The sequence below is a fragment of the Caretta caretta genome, chromosome 3 (genome assembly GCF_965140235.1).
Source record: "Caretta caretta isolate rCarCar2 chromosome 3, rCarCar1.hap1, whole genome shotgun sequence".
NCBI classification, from domain to species: domain Eukaryota; kingdom Metazoa; phylum Chordata; order Testudines; family Cheloniidae; genus Caretta; species Caretta caretta.
In genome coordinates, this window is record NC_134208.1 from 121,104,168 (window position 1) to 121,125,657 (window position 21,490).

The 21,490-nt window shown below is 40.1% G+C and overlaps 1 protein-coding gene across 2 annotated transcripts in view; it reads left to right on the forward strand.

The window, feature by feature from the left end:
- TMEM181 (transmembrane protein 181) overlaps positions 1–18,732 on the forward strand; it is a 59,039-nt gene extending 40,307 nt beyond the window's left edge. For both annotated transcript variants that reach the window (XM_048844142.2, XM_048844144.2), the window contains exons 7-17: positions 78–158; positions 1,153–1,252; positions 1,795–1,925; positions 2,981–3,072; positions 4,239–4,296; positions 5,279–5,381; positions 5,500–5,551; positions 8,872–8,954; positions 10,418–10,507; positions 11,759–11,825; positions 13,227–18,732. In XM_048844142.2, the coding sequence (XP_048700099.1) occupies positions 78–158; positions 1,153–1,252; positions 1,795–1,925; positions 2,981–3,072; positions 4,239–4,296; positions 5,279–5,381; positions 5,500–5,551; positions 8,872–8,954; positions 10,418–10,507; positions 11,759–11,825; positions 13,227–13,305 (936 nt within the window). In that variant the 3' untranslated portion in view covers positions 13,306–18,732. The remainder of the gene's footprint in view (positions 1–77; positions 159–1,152; positions 1,253–1,794; positions 1,926–2,980; positions 3,073–4,238; positions 4,297–5,278; positions 5,382–5,499; positions 5,552–8,871; positions 8,955–10,417; positions 10,508–11,758; positions 11,826–13,226) is intronic.
- Positions 18,733–21,490: the final 2,758 nt, after the last annotated feature.

Consider the following 21,490-nt stretch of genomic DNA (forward strand, 5'->3'; position numbering starts at 1 on the left):
TACTAGTAATTTTTTATGTCATGCAAATTCTATCAGCTTCCTCTTAACATACCAATTTATCTTTTATTATCTTGTAGTGGAAAACCTATAACCCATCTTTTTCACAAGTGGAAATCTGGTTCCGATTTGTCTTTGTAGTTCTTACTTTCATGGTCACTGTGAGTACAGTCTCTTACTTACCTTTTTTGGAGGGCTGGGGATAGGTGTGCAGGTGGCCAATTCAACTGCTACACAGTCCTGTGTTTGGTATCATAGCTCTCAACATTGGCAAAGGTTCCTACTGTGCATGTGCAAAACCATTTTTAAAAGTACTTATAATTCAGTTTGTGCTTTAAAGTTTGTACAAACAATGGAAGGGTTTAGTTCAACCTAAATTTTCAAGTTCAGCCGTGTTTGAGTGTTTTTTGGATTGGGTGGGGGAAGCATTGCAAATAGGGAAAATCATATACTTTGTACAACTCAAAATGGTTGAAAGAATTTTGCTCATACTTTCAAGAAAAAATTCACTTTGAGGCTGAGACCAAGTAATGAAATATTTCTGAAAAACTGGAGTGAAAAATTTCTGACTTAATGAATGAAAACACTGGGTTAGAATAAAAGTCCTAATGTAATTTTGAATGTAGTGGGTGCTGCTACACACTTTCTAGAATAATGTATATGAGTGTGTGTGTGTGTGTGTATGTATATATATATATACACACATGCATGTGCGCGTGTACACACAACTTTTAACAATGAATGTGGTATATGACCTGACCTGACAGTGAATTTTGTTGGCTAGTTTAGGCAGATATCGGTATGTTGTTATAGTGTGTGTGTATATATAGTAATATCAAACAGTAAGTTGGCAGCATCACACAAATTATGCTGATTTGTGCAGTAGCAGCTGGTTTCCATTTCAGTTTGTCCCAGAGGTTAAGTGACTTGCTCAAGGTCACACAACATATCAGAATGAGAAATAGACCTGAGAAAGAGACCTGACTCCCAGTGATAAAATCTGCTCGACAGAGCACACTTCCTTTTGAGTGACATTGTTAGTGCATTACAGTCTCTGTTAGCTCTGCTGAGGCTCGGAAGGACAAGATAGATGAAGCCTGATGTATGTAATATAGTAACTGGCAGTTGCCAATAACATTTTTGGTTTTTTTACAGTGTCTGTTTGCACATTCCCTCCGGAAATTTTCCATGAGGGACTGGGGAATTGAACAGAAATGGATGTCCATCCTCCTTCCCCTGTTGCTGCTTTACAATGGTATTTGTGTGTATATATATATTATGCCATTTTTGTAGGGTTCTCTTACAATCAGCTTGGCCCCTTTAAAATATGTGATTGTTTATAGGAATTGAGTAAGTGTAAGTGGTCCTGACAAGAGAGTGCAAAGGGGACTCTGGCCATGAGGGACTGCTCAGGCAGCAGCAGCCGTGTTACATGTCCTCAGGAACTTTAACACTAGAACTACACTGAGACCTGACTGTAGGCAACCAGCAAGAAACAGTTGTGTAGTAGGTGCCCTCTAACTAAAGGGCTAACAAAACATGAACTCTACTGGAAATCTTGGGGAAAATCTTAGTGATTGCTTAGCACAGAGAGGAGTACCTGTTGGAGGTGCCTTGTATTTGTTATGAACTTTCAGATTTAACCAACTGCAGTGCCACTTACTTGCTAAGATTTTGAAAAATTTGCTTGCTTGTTCTCTGAAGACTGTTTGGGGTTTTTCCCCCCCTTTGATTGATAATGGGTAAAATTGAAGAAGAAAAGAAAATTCTATAATTTTTTCTTCCATTCGGTTACAGATCCATTTTTCCCCCTCTCATTTTTGGTGAACAGTTGGTTTCCCGGCTTGCTTGATGATCTCTTTCAGTCAGTGTTTCTGTGTGCATTGCTGCTGTTCTGGCTCTGTGTCTACCACGGGATCCGAGTGCAGGTAAGGAGAGGACAGTTACTCAGTACTTGCTGCAGAGATATTAACATTACCTCCATTTTGCATTATGTAGTTTTAATTTTTCTCCCTGATTTATGTGCTACACTTTTTCCAAGCTGTTAACAAAATGAAATCATGCCTAATATGAAAGTGTTCATGAAGCTCATTCTAATACACAGTGTAATGTGACTTTTTATTCTGTCCCATATACTAAACTCATTCTTCCATTTTATTTCAGATCAGCTGTTTTATATATTCTAGCTCATCGTTTAATGGATTTGCAGGGTGACAAAGCTGCTGTGAAAGCCTGATATAGTGTTGTACTGTTTGTATTATGACTTGAATATGTGATTTGTGGTTAGCCATTTGCGTGCTTTGTCCCTTGTGCTAGGGAAGAGACAGGGCTCTGTTATAGAGCAGTGTTTCTTCACCTTTTTGATATCAAGGACCAGCTTGTTGCCTTTCTTAAACTGTGTCAGGGAGATCTCAGAAACCCAGCTTGTTGCCTTTCTTAAACTGTGTCAGGGAGATCTCAGAAACCGGCGTAGAGAATGTGTCATGTGACTTTGAGGCTAAAATGATTAGCAGTGAAATACTGAGCTATTCTGGCACAGCCTTCTTGGCGTGGTTCACACCTCCCAGTTCTTATTCTAGACTAGTTGCAGAGCAACACTGCGGTAGTTTCCACTTGGTTCATGTTTGGAAGTCTATTTTTTTGCAACCACACATTTTATAATCTTAAAAAAAATAAGAGAACTCAAATTCTGAAGCACAATTTTATGGAAAGAAGTGGATTCTGCAGCTTCAGAATCTATGAAGTGAATCAGATCTTGCAATAGCCTCACTTTGTTTTAACATGCATGTGATTATAACATAGTTTTTATACAGTCTGTAGTGAGCTTTGGATCTTACAAAATAAATTGCAGATGGTGCTTTTTTAAAAAGCACTTTGGGAGTGAACCCGAAGTATGGCTGTTCCTATTTTAATATGTTGAGAACTAACATTCTCTCTCAGGTGAATTCAGATGTTCTTAACCTGTATTCTGTTGCCCCAACAGGGAGAAAGGAAATGCTTAACGTTCTATTTTCCCAAATTCTTTATCGTTGGTCTTCTATGGTTGGCCTGTGTTACATTAGGAATATGGCAAACGTAAGTAATTTCCCTTTGCACTAAGTTTTAGTGAGGAAAAGCTGATCGGGAAAGAGGAGGTGGTTTACAATTAGTGATGTCTGTTTGTCTTTTGATGTTTTGATTGTGATCCGGAAATGGATAAATTGAGCTACACCAGTTATGTCAGATCTTCCCATTTTGTAAACTGAGACTAAATTTCTAATGGCTGCCCTAATAACACACAGCTATATAAATTCCACAGCCTGTGCATAATGGCTCCCTACAGTACATTTTCCAGTGTTTTGTTCAATTTAGAACCGGATTCCAGGTAGTAGAGCTTCCCCTTCCCTTGGAAAGGCCAGGCAGAGACCTTACTGTTAGGATATGTTCGTTTGTTCAATTTTATTCCATTACGCCAAGTGCTGTACCCTCTTAGACCATGCTGAACCTTGCATCTCAGTATTTACACTCTACATGTATTTGTAAACTGTCCTACTCACCTCATCAAGCTGTTGTTTAGCCAAGTAATACATATATTTAATTTTTCCTCTTATATCAGTCCCTCTGACCTTCTAATTTGATAAGCTAACATAAAGATAGAAACATTCCCCTCCCAGACAACTACCCCACCATTTGTAGTGATGTGGCTTTCTAAGGCACATTACCCACAATTGTGTCCCTCTTATATTTTGTTTTTCTGGGGGAAGTAAACAGTGGGGTTGGGTGGGTAAGGTTGAAAGGTATGCAGCTTCAGGAAAATGCTACTGAAATCAGAGACTGCCCTTCTGTCCTATAAGGGATACATACTTGACAATGAGTGAAGAGTCAGATCCTGCATTTTTTTTTTTCATTGCTCCAATCAAACTCAATAAATCTGTGAAGCCCAAGTTTTGTAGGAAATTACTGTGTGTTAAAGTAGCCAAAAATAAACATGGGAAATTAATAAAGAATAGCTGAAAACCCAGAATCCCCACATACATGACAAGTAAAATCAATGGGTCAGATCCTCAGCTGATATAAATCCATGTGTCTCAATTTAAAATCAGTGGAACTACCAGTTTACATCAGCTGAGGATCTGGCCCAGTATCCATAATCTCAGTATAAAAGTCTAGAATTCCAATAGTGTCTTTTGTCAATGCATGTTTCCGGTTTAACCTGACACCATTAGAACTGTGATTACTTCCTGATCTTTGATATTTTCTAGTGTTAATGAACTACATGATCCAACATACCAGTACAGGGTTGACACAGGTAATTTTCAGGTAAGTTTGAATCAACCTTTTTGAACCCAAACTTTTTTGACACTTCCATATGGATTTTGTATGTCTACCCAGGTAAGACTGGGGAAGAGGTGTGTGAAGAGATCTGGCAGTTATTTAGTATTACATTATATTATATATTGTTCATCAGGCTGAAATGTAACTATTTTTTTGCTGTAAAACTTTAAAAAAACCAAATGCTGAATGGAAGATCTGAAGATTAAAAATATATTTTCACTATTTTAAGGAAAATTGTTCAGATGATTTTTTGTTTGGCTAATGCGAATGTCTTTAAAATGGACTTGTGTGTTTATAGAAAGATGCTCCCTCCATTGCATATTCTGTACTGGAGACATGGAATGTTTCCTTCTGGATTAAGGGGCATGTATCCATAGGCCCACTGCACTATTAAGAAAGGAGGCCATAGTGTGAATGTTGAGCTGTCACCCCAGGGAAGACCGTTCGGAACTGTTTTCTAACCAGTAACAACTCAGTTGCAACCACCCAGGGCATCTTGGGTCTCATCAGAAACATATTCATTACCTTTCAGAGAGCCAAAAAAGAGCTCCTTGTTAGGCCTCTTAGTTCTCCACACCTCCTATTCTCAGAACATTTGGCCTTCTCAGTAAATCTCTGCTTTCCCTTCTGTAGGAGAAATCAGTTCTGTACAGCCTCCTGTAGCTTCACAGAGCTGTGTGGCCATTTTTAGAAATCTTCTGAGATTTGAACCATTCAGCTGAAAGAAGTGGCCTTTGCTAATGAAACACCCGCTCCACCGTGCCACGTCCCAAGATTGACACAACCACCAAGCCGCTTCTGCTACAGACAAGGGAGTATCATGCTTCCTTCCTCCAGCCTAATTGCCCTGAACAAATGGATCATGCTTTTGGAGATGGTGGTTTCTGTCTCTGGGATGGATCTGAAGGAAGAAAGAAAAGGATAGCTCTTGTTTAGTAAAACTAGATTATATCTTTTTCTATTACAGGGAATGAAAATCTTCTTCCTTGTGGTGGCAACTGTGTATATCTTGTACCTTTTGTTCCTGATAGTGAGGGCGTGTTCAGAACTTCGCAACATGCCTTATGTTGGTAAGCAGTATTTTCTTCATGTTTCCTTCAAATGGGTTTCCCCCAAGAATGGCTAGATATTTGGGGCAGGGGGGGTGTAAGCTCTCAAATGACTGACAATTGTTCTTAATCCTTCCAGATCTCAGGTTAAAATTCTTGACTGCATTGACCTTTGTAGTCCTTGTCATTAGGTAAGATGTCTTTAAAGTACATATTCTCTGCATTGTACTAGTTATAGCTTTGTAAAACTTTCTTAAAGAAAAACAGTTCTTGGCAATCAAGTTATCAGTAAAATGGTGCACCCTCAGAACAGGTTATCCATTCACAACTTTCTCTGGGTTCATTCTTAAAAATGCCACTGCATCCAAACTACACTTTAAAATCTTTCATGCTACCGGCACTTACCAAATAATAAATTACACCACTCAGTTCCATAATCGATAGATCTTAGAGTTCTTATTTTTCAAAAAAAATTCCTACTGATATCCCACTAGAGCAGTGGTCTCCAAAATTTTTGGATCGCGCACCCCCAGGGCCAGCTCTAGGAAAGTGCCCCCACCCAAAAAAGGAAGAAGAGTTGCCGCCAGTGTGCTGCTGAAGACGGAGCGGGGAGAGCCGAGCTGCCGCCAAAGAATCAAAGGTCCGGGAGCGCTGCTGCCCCCGTGCCAGCAGCACTCCTTCAGCGGCACTTCTCCTGCCGTGCACCCCCAAGGATGGTCTTGCGCACCCCACTTTGGAGACCACTGCACTAGAACAATGCTGTGGATCTTGGAAAGTGCATGGCCCTCTGTTTATAAAAATAAAGAACCTTTTTTTTTTTTTTTTTAAGCAAATGCAGTGGCTCAGCTTGCACTGTTGCTGTCCAGGCAGATTGTGTGAGACAGATTTCATAATTTGTTTCTCAGAACAGTAGAGCTCAAGAAGCTTGTGAGATGCTCACAAAGCTTTCATACTTTTATGGTCCTTTTCTTCTGAAAGTCTGCCATTAAATTCTGTCTTTAGCCCAGGAAAGCCAGTGGGGCACCAACAATGCCTGTTTTTAAGGGATGCAGAGAGTTTAGTTAACCTAGACTCTGGGGCAAATGGCCTCGATAATAGGGGAAGCAGAAAGGGAAAGAACATTGATAACCCAAAATGAAGACATCCCACTCTGACCTGTTTAATGTCTCGAATCAGTGAGGCCAAGATGAGATTGGTGAACTGGCAGTGAAGCTCTTGGATAAGTAGAATGATGAGTGGCTAAAAACCTGCTCTGTATGCCTGCATTAAAAAAATACAATTGTGCTGATCATCTGAGAGAGTTGAGCAGTCTGTAAATGCTCAAACTTCTGCAGTGATTTGTGGAGTCCCACATCTGACTCTCCATGACATGAAAATGGTTTGCCTTTTGGAAAAAGTTTAGATTGACTTATGTTGCTCTTTATAGGGCAGCCCTAAAATGTTGCAAAAGGGGAATGTGTATAAGAGCCGTAAACATATGGGATTGTTCCTCCCATCTAATGGGGTTGATGGTGTCGTCATGAATGGTGTTTGAAAGCAAGGGGCTGTTACTGTAAACTTAAGTGGTATATCTAGAATATTCTTATGAAAGGGAAAATTGTTTCTGTCTAAAACACACTAAGCAAATGTGGTTTACAAGCATCAACAGTTAAGAGGAGACTGAACCTGTTTTGGTACAGAATTGGTGTTATCTCTTGGAAAGAGATGGTATCCACTCTGATTAAATCTGAGGCAACCAAGGGCTAAATATAGCTGACAGATTTCTGTACTGTTGCTTGTGGCTGCACTTATTTTCATCCTGGAGGTGCAGCCCTCAGAGGTGAGAAGACCTGGTATGCATCAGTCTGTGAGGGTTATCAGAACAAGATGGAGCATTTCATGTTGGGACTTGTAATATCCATGAGGCACACCTCCATATTTAAAGATGGGGACAGCTGCAATCTACTTCAGTCTTACGTAAATTAGGTAAAACCTTTGGGGTCCTGGCAAGCTGCTAACGCAGCCCACATTGTGGTTGCCCCTGTAAATCAATTATTTCTAAAGCAGTTTTGTGGTCGCCACCTATAACCGGGAGTGGTTTACTAATCCGTCCTCTGGTGAACACCTCTTGCTCTGTAACCTCCTTTCATGAGTTATTTAGAGTGAACTGTCCACTACTGCCACCATCACACTGATCAGACTGTAGTTATGGACATGTGTATCTACCAGAGAGATGTCCACCCTGCAGAGTTGTTTGCAAGGCAGCATTCACCTTCTGTGGAGTTTCATGTGCTGAACATAGGAATGGCCATATTGGGTCAGACCAAAGGTCCACCTAGCACAGTATCCTGTCTTCCAACAGTAGCCAATGCCAGGTGCCCCAGAGGGAATGAATAGGTAATCATCAAGTGATCCATTCCCTGTCGCTCATTCCCAGATTTTGGCAAACAGAAGCTAGGGACACTGTCTCTGCCCGTCCTGGCTAATTGCCATTGATGGCCCTATCCGCCATCAACTTATCTAGTTCTTTTTTGAATCCTGTTATGGTCTTGGCCTTCACGACATCCTCTAGCAAAGAATTCCACAGGTTGATTTTGCGTTGTGTGAAGAAATACTTTCTTTTGTTTGTTTTAAATCTGCTGCCTATTAATTTCATTTGGTGTCCCCCAGTTCTTGTGTTATGAGACAAAGTAAATAACACTTCCTTATTTACTTTCTCCACACCAGTCATGAATTTATAGACCTCTATCATATTCTCCCTTAGTTGTCTCTTTTCCAAGCTGAAAAGTCCCAGTCTTATTAATCTCTCCTCATACAGAAACCATTCCATACCCCTAATCATTTTTGTTGCCCTTTTCTGAACCTTTTCCAATTCCAAGATACCTTTTTTGAGATGGGGCAACCACATCTGCCCGCAGTATTCAAGATGTGGGCTACCATGGATTTATATAGAGGCAATATGGTATTTTCTGTCTTATTATCTATCCCTTTCTTAATGATTCCCAACATTCTGTTCGCTTTTTTGACTGCTGCTGCATATTGTGTGCGTGGATGTTTTCAGAGAACTATCCACAATGAGTTCAAGATTATTTCTTGAGTGGCAATAGCAAATTTAGATCCCATCATTTTATATGTATAGTTGGGATCCTGACAGTATGTGAAATTCAGAGGTTGGGGTGAGTTGTCAATGTTTTTTTTCTAAACTAGGTTCTAATACGCACCTTCCATCACTGTAGGGTCAAATCACTGCTGACTTTCATGGATTGTGCTTTATGGGAAACCCAGGAAAAAATAGGCTAAATTTCCCCATCCTTCAACTGACTGACTTTTAATTTCAAAAAACATTCTGAATTAGGAGTATGAAATCAGCTGCTTATTCTAAGAGACATTTGAATAGATTTGTCACATTAGTCTAAGACAAGGTGCCATTTTTTCTTATAACTCTGTTCTTACCCCTGCCCCATTACCCACCTCATCAAATGTTGTTACAGTTCAGTGCATATAGCCACAGTGTCTGTCTTGTCTCCCACAGCATTGTTATACTTTATCTACGCTTTGGAGCACGAGTTCTACAGGACGACTTTGTAGCTGAGCTGTCAACTCATTATCAGAATTATATCCTTCCATTGTGGCTTCCAGTCATTTAGGAATATTGTTAACTTGTTTCAGTTAAATGAATGTACCGAGACGATGGCTCAGGAATTGTGCCTTTCACCACTAGATCACCAGTTCAAATCCAACCCGGGTTGGTAGTGACTGCAAGTTATTTTCTGACGGTTATTCATGATGGCTGCCAAATGAATGTGTTGGTTTCAGTTTGTCTCTCTGAACAGCTGTCCACATCACAAAATCCACAACCATAATTGGCACTCTTGAACGTGCACAAAGACAGGACAAGTTTCTTTCCAGATATGTGTAGTAGGTTATCCCTTCAGAGCAAGGCTGAGTCATGTTGGAAGGATGCTGTGGGGTAATTTACATGGATGCTGCCTATGCTGACCGTATTATGTAGCTAGCAGATGTCTGCAAATTGGCATAGGTATTAAATTCACTTAAACAAAAGTATGATGGGCTGCGTAATTGCAGGAGGCAGGAAGTAGTTCTGTAAACTGCCATCTTGCATTTTCCAGTTCAGGGCTAAGTTTCCAATACGAAAGGAAAATAATATTGCAATATCATGTTGTTATAACTGGAGAGTGCTCATGCATATCTTGCTACAGTTCAGTCTTGTCTACACTGGCAATTTTTGAGAAATCTCCCTTTGTTGTGGTACAGCTCCTCTGGTATAGGGACAGCTGGAGTACTACTAAAGACTTGTTACTAGCATGTTTACTACAGTGTTGTTTAGACCCATTCAGTGCAGGTCTAGATAACAGAGAGAGGGCATTTCGGGGCAGGGTTGGGTGGGGAAGGTGGAAGCAAAGACAGTCTGCTCTAGAGCTTCGACCATTGGAAGATATTCCCAAAACTTCCGGTTTAGAAACAGCATTTGCATAATTCTAATTTGATAGTCAAGCAGTTGGCTCCATCTCATTCATTATAAAGTACAGGTTTTTAGATACGCTAAATTTTGCGATGGGGAAGCCAATTTGCCAGATGTTGCCAGCTAGTGTTCGTGTTGGAGCCAGGATTAGAACGTGTATTTCTGGATCCTCAACTCAAACCACTAGAGTACAGTTCTCTCTAGATTCTGAAACTGGCTGTGTGACCAGAAGTGCCCATTATCAGCTAGAAAATGAATGCTGAACTTTTCTGAAACTAGTGGAAACTAAAATAGAGCGCTTTAATAGGGTACCTTAAAAACAAGGGCAACAGCCCCACCATGTCTTCGTGTTCTATCTGATTGCAGTCACGCCTCCCTCCCACCCAGTTAACTTAATCTAAGACAATGCCAAACTAAACGTCAGTGTCCCAAAACTTTTTTTTAACAGTACACACTTCATACTTTGAAAGTGCTGGGCAAAAATCATCAAGCTTTCCCGAAAATGTTGTTGCGGGGAGAATCCTGCCTAATGTTTGGCTTATTCAAAGTTAATATGTACGTAGCTGTATTGTGTAATATCCTTGACTATTATTACCAGCAGAATTCTTATCATTCTATGGTTTACTCAACTTCTATCTTTACACTTTAGCCTTTGTGTATTCCCCATCAAAGAATGCACTGTATGGTAAGTGACCTACTGTAAAATTTGCCAGATTGCTGCTGAGATCTGGCATGCCAATAGAGCTCATCAAATCTTCACATGTTGGCTGTTTCATTAGCACTTTATTTTGTTCTGTAGGAGCAGCTTACGGTGGCTTCAAATAGCCAGTAATGACAGAAATATGTGTTGATCTAATCCATGAAAATTTTACATTGGATTGTATGTGCCTGTTAATATTGTATAGCTTTAGGATACTCAATAAAAAAAATGGCTATTTATTTTACTGGATGTCTTCTGCTTTAACCATTGAATGTAAATATGCTGGGCAACTAGCATGTACTACATGCATGTGGAGGGCCTTATGTTTGGGGCAGAGCAGTTTCTCACTAAACTGATTTTGGGACTAAGATGAATGGAGCTGCTTCAGGAATCCCATACTTCCGTTATAGGAGATGCAACTAGCTAGCTGGCTCGGAACAAATATTTACATCTGTACCTGGGCTAGAGGAATTAAAAAGCATGCAGAAGGTATGGGATCTTGTGACAAACCATTAGGGCCAGATTTCACTCTGTAATTCTACTGACTTCAGTGGAGTTGTCAACTTACATCAGGGATATACTTAGCCCCTAGATTTCACAGGCCTATGCTGGGAAACCTGGAGAGGCAGTATTGTAGACAGCCAGTGGAAAGAGAGTGTGCATCCTTCCAGTCCAGCATGAAATTACAGCCATACCTTCCTCCTCCCTATGTGAAAGTGAAAAATACTCTGCCCTAAGTTATAACACCTTAGATAGGCATTAATGACCAAACAATTCTTAGATTTCATTACTTTCAGAACTTCAGTCATAAATAAGGGAAAGGGACTGAAATGTTTCATAAAATCTGCCTATACTTTTCAACCAGATTATTTACTGACTAATGTGTTGTGTTCTAAAATATCAGGTATAAGTAATGTGGACAGGTGAAATTGTACCTGGGAAGAAATAATGATGCTAATAAAATATAAAGACTATCCACCTCCTGGGGTTTTTAGACAATGGTGTCAACTTCAGCTGTTGTGAATGCTGACATACTGTGAGAGGGGGGTTGAAGAGTTTAAATCACAGGTTCCAATCCCTTCCTTGCCAGGGTAAAACTCCAGGCTAGATCCCAGTCATAACTTCCTTGGAAACTACAAAGTCTCTCCCTTCAGTTCTGGATAAAAGTCTAATCTAAAAGTTTGAAGTCAGGAATGCAATTTTCTGGTTAAATGAAATCATATCTATATTTTCCAGAGTCACAGTTGAAAGACAATCCTGCCTTTTCTATGCTGAATGATTCAGATGATGATGTGATTTATGGGTAAGTAACACAATTGTGAAAAATCTGTTGGTGATTCAGTGGGTGTGGAGTTGCTGTATTTAATGTAAAAAGTTTTCAGACCTGCTGTGTGGTTCTTAGTGAAAATCCAAACAGACTGACTACAGAATGGAGGACAACTGTAGCTTGAGTCTTCTATTTTGGGTCACTTTACTCCAAAATATGATTGTAATGAGATTTCATACTATCTTGGCTTCTTTTTTTCCTGTTTAAAAAAGGACTGCCATGACAGATACTAAAAGGTACATTCCCGACTTGTAGGTGTGAGGACAATGGCAAGCTGCAGTGAGAGGGGAGTATATGGACGGCGGGTTTTGGGAAGAGAATATGCTGGCAGAAGGGAGTAGATGGGGAATGAGTGCTGGAGTCAGGTTGGCAGGATGCAGGTTGCAGTAGGAGGGAATAAGTAGAGAGCTAGGCCATACTTAAAATGGCCACTGCCGTAGGGCAGGACAATTCCTATTTTAGGTATCCAATATTCATTAAAAATATTAATAATCAAATGCAATTGCCTAAGTTCAGATTCTGAACTCGACAGTAGTATTAGTATTTACATAGCGTCTAGAGGCCCAGGCAGGGTCCCGTTGGTGCTGGACAAACACACAGTAAAAAACAATTCCTACCCTTGAGGGCTTACAGACTTTGTAAAAAAAAACAAAAAAACAAAAACAGGTGAAAGAGTGAGGACATGGTAACATGTTTAGCATAGATTAGTTATGTGCAGTTTGTAGTGATAGCTTTTTTGTCTTTGCTTGTGTGTGTGTTTAGTTTTGATCAGTAGCAGCTTGCCTCCTGATTAGCTGTTGTGAGCAGTCCCATAGGTGTCACAGTAAAGACAAGTCTACACTTACAGTGGCATGTAAAGTAACACATTGCACACCCGGCTAGCACAGGTATAAGTAGCTGTTTAGATGGTGAGATGTGGCTTATGCAAGTAGAATGCTATACATGCCTGAACCCCTAGGGGGTATGTACCCTAAACGGCTCTCTACATGCCCAAGCAGTGCCTTCCACATCTCCACTTCTATTTTTAGCAGTGGCCCACTGCCTCCCTGCACTATGCACTGCACTGACAAGTGTGGACGAAGCCTGTGGCATGTAGCTCCATGGGTCATGCCTGTATTCTACACGCTGCCGCAAGTGTAGACAAGGCATAGAAGCAAACCTTGAGGAAGAATTTGGAGACTAGGATTGTGTATTGTTCACGTCTCTTAACTGAAATGCATTCTTTTGGATTAGTGAATCCTAGTGAATGATGATGTACTTGTATCAGTTGTGAATTGACGGCCCAAATTATTGTAGAACTGGCTTTTTTCTGTTTACATGAAACTAAGTAGCTGGCCATTGTGTTCAGGATGTTTACAAATATCTGTTTGTTAACAGGAGTGACTATGAAGAAATGCCACTTCAGAATGGTCAAGCCATTAGAGCCAAGTACAAGGAAGAATCAGACAGTGATTGAGTTCATGTGGAGGAGACTTGCTTATGAGAATGAAAGTGATCTTGAGGTTTTTCCTAGATGACCACTTCTTTGGCTTTCTTATGAGTCTGCTTTCTACTGAACACTATCTCCCAAGGAAGGACTTCCTGTTTATTTCTGTTTACAAAACTGAAGGAAAAATGGAAATGCTTGAAAAGATTGTGGTGCGGGCTTCTAAGAAACCGAATTCTCTCTTTACACTAGGTTTAGAAAATGTCACATACAGGATTTCTGTGGAGAACAGATTGCTAAAACAATGAGGCTTTCAGAGTCTGGTTCCAACTAAGAGGGTCACTGAGTATATGCTGATTTAAAATTGCTTCCTTGCTGTTTGTTTGTAGAGGATTATGTACAGCACATCATCTTCACTCCTGATGCAGCTTGTGTTAGCTATTGTGTACAGTGTCCACTGGTGATAAAGTGCCTCTCTTTCTTCTTCCCTTCCTCACCCTACCCACCTGAGTTGGACGTGCGAAATGGCAGGTATTTCCATTGATTTCTGAGAAAGCACAAACTTTATTGCTCCTGCTTCAAGGGGGAAGCATTCACAGTTCAGTGGTCAGCTCTGTAATTGATTGGAGTTCATAAAATGGAAGTTTTTCAAATATCTACAGTTATGAATATGAGACAAGTACAAATATTCAAGTTCTGTTGAGGCCTAAATTTATAAACAGAATAATATATTATAATCAGTAGTGCAAAATAATTTGTAAGGGTTTCTCTTAGAATGAGCAAAACAAAATAAGACAAAAATAAGTTAAAACGTCGAGTTTAAATATTTTAAACTGTTGCAGACCTTGGTTTGGAAATCCATCAGTGTGTTGGGGGCGGAGGAGGGAGAAAATGGTTACATTTCCTACAAAGTGTACAATATACAACTTAATATTTTTAACAGACACCTTCTTTTAATTGCTAGATCCTTTCCTAAATTAGGATTTTTCATGCAGTCTTTTCATAGCTGTTAAAAAGAAAAGAGTTTATATTATAAGAACAATCACTTTTGATGACATGTTGAACAAATGTACAAAAGTGTGTTCTTCAGCATGTTCTGTAGATAGCTCAACCTCTTCATCTTTAGAAACCCCTAAATAGCTATACTTAAAATGCCTGCTACTTACAAGTATCTTTTTGACTGTACCTTTTCAGGCTATGTTAGAACAGTGTGCTACAGAACTTCAGAATATTTACTGGAATATTGCTGCTCATGATATTTAAATATGTGTTTCAGTTTCCCTACCATGGTATCCCTTTGTTTTTAAAAGGGAGGCTGTCAATTTCTATTAATTTTTTTTTTTTTTAAAGTTTAGTATTTTCAGGTATGCCACCTATCCCTGAGACTTTCTGTGGGTTTTCCTGTGGTTTCACAATCACCATTTTTTTTTTTTTTTTTTTTTACTGTTTCTCTTCCCTGTTGCTAAATGAAATACCCACACAAACAAATGGGGAAATTGGCAACATATACAGAACAAAGAGTGATTTTGATCTTTTTGCAAAGACCTGTCTACGCTAGGGAATTGAACTGGTTTAATCATAAATGTTCTCTGTGTTCACACTGAACATGCTGAATTGCATTGGGAACCATTGCAGGTTTGTCTTGCATTCACATTAAAACTGTCCTAAACCACTTCATCTGCAATAACCTCTGGGTATCTGTTTCATGTTCAGGAGCAATGCATTCTGGGAGACTTGCGCAGGGTGCTATGGAAGGACTAGTTGAACTACTACAGCTAGTGTGTATTCTTAATGGCATTTTAAATGGGTCTGACAAAATTAGCATTTAGTTCAGCTGAAAGCAAGTGGAATACAAAATATATTTAGCATGCTTGTGTAAACCATTTTGTGGCTATGAAATTTAACAAACATACTAGGAAGTTGAAATGATACCTAGCACAGCAAATGTCTCTAGTGTAGACCAAAGCCAAGAGAAGGCCTACTCCTGTCATGTGCACAAAGTAAAGAAATAGAACAAATAGTTTTTTTCCCTTAGCATGGTAGGTGTTACTTGTAACAATATGTGGAAAAATTCTGACAGGGTTAAATTGTCTTTGTAAACTGCAGTAGTTGTTGCACCTTTAACAACTCCTTTTAGCTAACCGACTTTTTTTTAATATAAGGTTGTGTTTTAGATGCTTTTTTAATCCAATGCAAAAACAGACTGGCTTCTCTTTTTCTTAAATAAGAAAGCAAAATTAATCCAGGGCTTGCTTGTACTTGAGTTTGACTTTGTAAAGTCAAGCTCAAGATCCAGTCACTGACATTCCCTGTGCACCTAAAATTTCCATGGACTTTCATGGGAGTCAGGGGTGGGAGGCAGCGACACAAGGATCAGGCCTTTATGTTTATGCAGATTTTTACTTTTGTGCATTCAAAGCTTTTTGGCACTTTAATACTATTTTATTCCTGTTGTAAAAGTCATTTTTTTGATTTGCTAAAATATTTTTCCATGTAGGATATTTGAGTTTTACTAATGCTGCTTACTATAATCCAGAATGCTTGTGATACAGTATATTAAGTCTGACTATAAAATATGGTTTTGGATTCCATTAACTAAAGAAAACAACATTTTTTTTAAAATTCAACTTCAAGAAATCATGGTATTGAGAATGAAAAATTTTCCTAGGCTGTTTTTTTCCCCTTTATTATTCTTTTTTGTTATTACATGGCTCGTTAGAGGAACAAAAATAAGAATAGGATGGGGAAATGTGCACTTTAAAAAACAAAGTTATTTATTTTGTTCATGAATTCTTTTGTAGAAATCCTGCATTGAACTGCCTTTCCCCATGCATAGAGCCCTGTGCAGACACAAAATTTGTATCCACATCCAATCTGCAAAAATGATCTGTGGATATCCACACCCAGGGATATAAAGCAGATATCTACAGATTTGCAGGGCTTTAGAAATAAAATTTGGATCCTCATCCATCCACGATCTTAAAAAAAAAAAATCACCCGCAGATATAGATATCTGCGGATTTGCTGGGCTCTACTCATGCATATTGTATTTTATACTCAAAACAATGTTACAATGTAACTTAGCAAGTTTGGCTAAAGCAGCACAGCATTAAATTCACTACCTAACTAGTAAATAGGCAGAAGTAGTAAGGCTGGCTGGAGAATAGTCTCCCTAGCAAGAGATCACATATTTCATGCCTTGTGGCGATGAATATTGAAAACTGCACAGATGCACAATTTGGAACCAAAGATTATTCTGAGGAATTCTCTTGTGGCAACAAGATGGATTGTAAATATTTTGTGGGGAGTTAAATTCATGTGTCTCTGCACAGTGTGTTGTGCTATTATGACCCAAGGATTAAATGAAAGGGTACCTACGTAAGAAATTCACTTGGCTAGCTGCGTGTTTTCCATATGGCCAGTGGGAAAAGTCAATGAGAGAAGTACATTTTGATCATTACCTGTTAGGTTCACTCCCTCTGGGGCACCTGGCATTGGCCACTGGCAGTAGACCGGATACTGGGCTGGATGGACCTTTGGTCTGACCCAGTATGGCTGTTTTTATTTTGTAAATCTGAATTTTTTTCTTCCCAAAGAACCAGTTAGGTCAAAGTGAACTTGTGCTGGGCTGTTAAAACACAACTAGTAAAAACATTGGGGTGGGTTTTTAAACCCCCCCCACACACACACACTTCAGGCTTTCATGTAATTATTCTAGATTAAACCTTTTCAAGAATGATGATTAGATTGGAACACAGCAAAATGAGTAATGTATACAAAATACATCCACAATGTATTGGCTTACGGCAAAAATGAGATGCTTCCTCTTTTACAACATGTAGGGTTTTTTACTTTCAAAAATCCTTCTGGTGCATTGTGTAGAAGCCAAATATCACTGGCCCTGGTGTTACCTACTCAATTTAGGGCACCCTGCATATACCCTATGGAGGGCTCAGAGTGTAAGGTGTAAGGATAGGTATCCTTACCCAGGGCCTCAGGAAGAAATCTGGTCAATTTAAGTACCCACCCTTTCCCTCGGGGTTCAGGGCTCTACGGAACCTTTTCCCAGTGAAAGAGCCTTACACAGTTGTGCTTTAAACATCTATTAGCAACACACCCAGAATCCATATACCAAGGAAATCTCTTATGCTCACCACTCCCAATATACAGACAAATTTCACCCAATGACCAGTTAGGATTCATTCATCTGGGAGTTCCCTGCGATGCCTCTGCACATCATGGTTGTACAGAGGGGTCAGAATTCCAGCAGCTTGATGAACTGAGGTCTGGAAATGGTTCCCAAAGAGCATTGTTTGTCATTTACATTATATAGGTAAAACTAGCTCCCTCCTTCAAATATACTAAAACTATCACATTATCCCACACTCCTAAATAACAAACATTTTAACCAATTATGCACTGACATTCATTTGTCCTTCTTGATGCCCAAGTTCTTTACATTTTAACTTTCATGCCCAAATTGTGATCTTCTCTATTTGTGCAGATGGTCAGAGCTTATTTTACCATTTGTTGAGTCTCTTTCTGTATCCTCCCTAATTTCCCAGCAACGTTACAACTTGGTTGTAACCAAGTGGTTATAACTGTTAAGGACACTCCTGAGGTGGGGGTGCTTTCGCAGCAGCAGAACATTCCTTTTTTTCAAGTTTAGTGGTGAACTTCCTGAGTTTCACCCAAGGCTGGTTTAATATGTGGGGGTGGGGGTGTTGATCAGGTCTCGGGCCTACACTGGTGATTCACGTATTGTTAGCTCCTGAACTCTCATGCACATTTTTGCTGTTGTATTGGCTTTAAGACATCATCAGTGTTAAGGCTGGCTGGGAAACTAATATCTTGTACTCTTAAGGCCAAGAAGGGGAAGTATAACCCAGAGGAATACATTAGGGAAGAGAAATCTTTGCTACCTTTGGTTAAGAATGAAAATCCTGTTTAACAGAGAGCATGAACTGCTTTGGGAAGATTGTTTTGAAATGAAAGGATTCTGGACTTGATCGCTTTCTTTAAGCCAAAAGGTAATAATTGTAATAAGAATTAGAAACCTGCTTGTTCCCTTTTTGCCATATGTTCTGAACATGCCAGTAACTGCCATACACTACCCAAAACCCTCATGCTATTGTAAAACTTAATTTTTTAAAGTTTGTAAATATATGTAAAATGAAGTAAAACTATGGTATGCCAAAATGGTATAGAATGTGTAAGATAAACATTGTTAATGAGAAGCTGTAAATATGGTGCTGCTTTGGGAAGGTATGCATGGGATGCATTAGTATTGTGTTTTGGGGAAACTTGTTAATAAATCATCTATTTATACTGGAAATCTTTCTGGTATAGAATACAAAGCAAAACTGATTGTTTTCCTTCAGCAAAAACTGGGTGCTGATACATGGAAGACTTTGTGTATTAAATATGTTAATAAATAGTTTTCATACTATATCTTTACACCTGCATTTGGGTTTCATTTTCCTTTCATTAGGGGATGATAACCTAGCACTATTTTTCTTTACAGGTGCAAGAGACAGCCTGGTATGCATACATACAACTGATACTGTCCAAGCAGTGGAAGAGTTTAAATACTTCTATTGTTTAAATACTTCTTTAAACTTTAAGAGTTTAAATACTTCTAACTAATACCAGTGTAGACAGGGAGAGATTCTTTTTGACTTCCTAGGATTGGAGATGGTTTATTATTTCTGCAGTTAAGAAAACAAACAAGCTAAGCAGTGCTCACCTGGGGTTTTCTAGTGAGCTGTTTCATGTGGTATGTAGCTGCTTTGACATTTTTTGCAGAACTTAAGCAATCACTTTGATTCCTAACCATTAAGATTGCAAAGACAACTTTACAAACATGAGCAAGGTCCTCTGAGTATGCAGAGACAAACTGGGGAGGGGCTAGCTTTTGTCCATCTCAATGTTAACCCTAGAACCTAATGGCAAGTATTTCAATGTACTTTATTTTAGAAATATCCAGCTAATGTGAAAGAGTGTGTATTACTAGCATCTCATCAAATGCCTTCTGGTCCCTACGGTCAGGAAAAATACACTCTTAACTACCTCAGCCCCATGTCAGCTATAGCATGTAGAGAGAAGCCTGGTAGCATGCCTGCGGGTTCTGGGCTTGGAGCTGTTTTTTGGCTACTGTGACAGGCATTACTCAGCTGCTGGGCTAGACTTCATTCTGATTAGATACTGCTGCTTGGGCTAACCTGGTCTAGGCCTCAGTCAAGATCACTAAAGACCTCCCAGGATGGACTGTTAAAACAACCAGGTGTCAAACCCTAAATTGATCAGAAGTTCAAGGGCAAACTCCAGGCATACTAATAGCCTTAAATAGTCAGATAAACCAGCCTATCCAAGGACTGTCTTGCCACTTAGGCGAGTATCTGTGTGATAGATGGCCCTTGAGAAACAGCAAGACTCAGCAATATTCCAGGTACTTCCAGTCCCAAGGACCAGTCACTTACCTCAGATCAATTGCACCTTAAAGCTCACACCAAGGACAATGCTTGAATACAATTTTATTCCAGAGGAAAAAGGAAACTAGAGTTATTTACAAGGTTAAAGCAAGCAAATATAGGCCAGGTCTATGAACAGACTTACAGCGATGATTACATTGCCCAGGGGTGTGAAAACTCCATACCCCTGTGTGATACAGTCAAACTGACCTAACCTCTGATGTAGACAGTGATCTATGGTAGTAGGAGGGCTTCAGTTGACATAGCATAGTTAATCCACCCCTGCACAAGGCAGTAGCTGACAGGAGAAGCTCTCCTATCAGCATAGCGCTGTCTCCACTGAAGCGCTATAGTGGCACTGGTGCAGCAGTTTAGGTGTACAGCTGCCTGTAGCTACATGAATAAGGGAGTCTTTTTGTTTTATAAAAAGATAATAGAACAAGCTTATTATAGAAGCCTCTATTTGTCGTTTAAAGCTAACCTAAACTGCTGGGAATCTCTTGCTTGGGCCTAGGAAACTTCATTCCCCTGTCCAAGATCCCAGCAACATAGAAAGCTTGGGCTATGCCTATGCTGCATTTAAAAACCAGCAGTTAGCATATCAGCTGATTTGGGCTAAGAGGCTGTTTATTTTAGGGCTCAAGCCTGGGGCCTAAGACCCTGTGGGATGGGAGGGTCCTAGAGCTTGGACTGAAGCGCACTACAATTAAACCCCTGGGCCCAAGTGCAGTGTAGACATACCTTAAGTTCAGGGTTGTTCTTCTCCCCCCCACCCCCAATGTGCTCAGCTGGTAACTCAGGAGGCCATGTCCATGACTTATCTTCACAGAGGCAAACAGAATACCAATGTCTCTTTAGGCCATTTGTTGCATTATTCCTCAATCTAGATATAGGGAGGGGGCCTAACAATTTCTGTAGAAGAGCTTTTCACACTACTGATTACCCCTCTCCTCTGCAGTGGCTAATACAGTCAGTCAAAGGCTCACATTGCACCTGCTTAATTATTATTACAATATGGAATATAGACATTACAAGTAAGGTTAACATATGCAGCAGCTCAAGCATTTGATAAAATTTTAAGTGTTTGGTTCATTTGTGGGTTAATATTGATAGGTTAGGTATTTAGTCCAGACAGATTCCAGCTATGTATTTCACCCTTCAGTTGAGATGGGGGCACTGATGCCAAGATGAACTCAGGATCTTAGACAAAGCAGGGGAGGTAATTGGTTTGTTGGATCAGCTTGTGTTAATGGAATAGACAAGCTTTTGAGCTCATAGAGCTCTTCAACACTATAATTCAATGTTTAACTCAGGGTAGGCAAACTTTTTGGCTCAAGGGCCACATAGGGGTTGCAAAACAGTATGGAGGGCTGGGTAGGGAAAGCTGTGCCTCCCCAAACAGCCTAGCTCCTGCCCCCTATCAGAGCCTTCAACCTATCCAACTCCCCCATACCTTGTCCTGACTGCCCCCTCCTGGGACCCCATCCCCTGCCCCCTGACAGACTCCCATGCCTATCCACCCCCCCCCCACCTCACTCCCTGACTGCCCCAACCCCTATCCACACCTCTGCCCCATGACAGGCCCCCTGGGACTCCCACACCTATCCAACCTCCCCATCCCCCACACCCTGTTCCCTGTCTGCCCCTTATCCAACCATGCCACTCAGAGCAGTGGAACTGGCTTATTAAAAAGCCTGGGAGGTGGGCAGGTGCAAGCTGTGCTCCTGCCCAACAGCATGGCTATG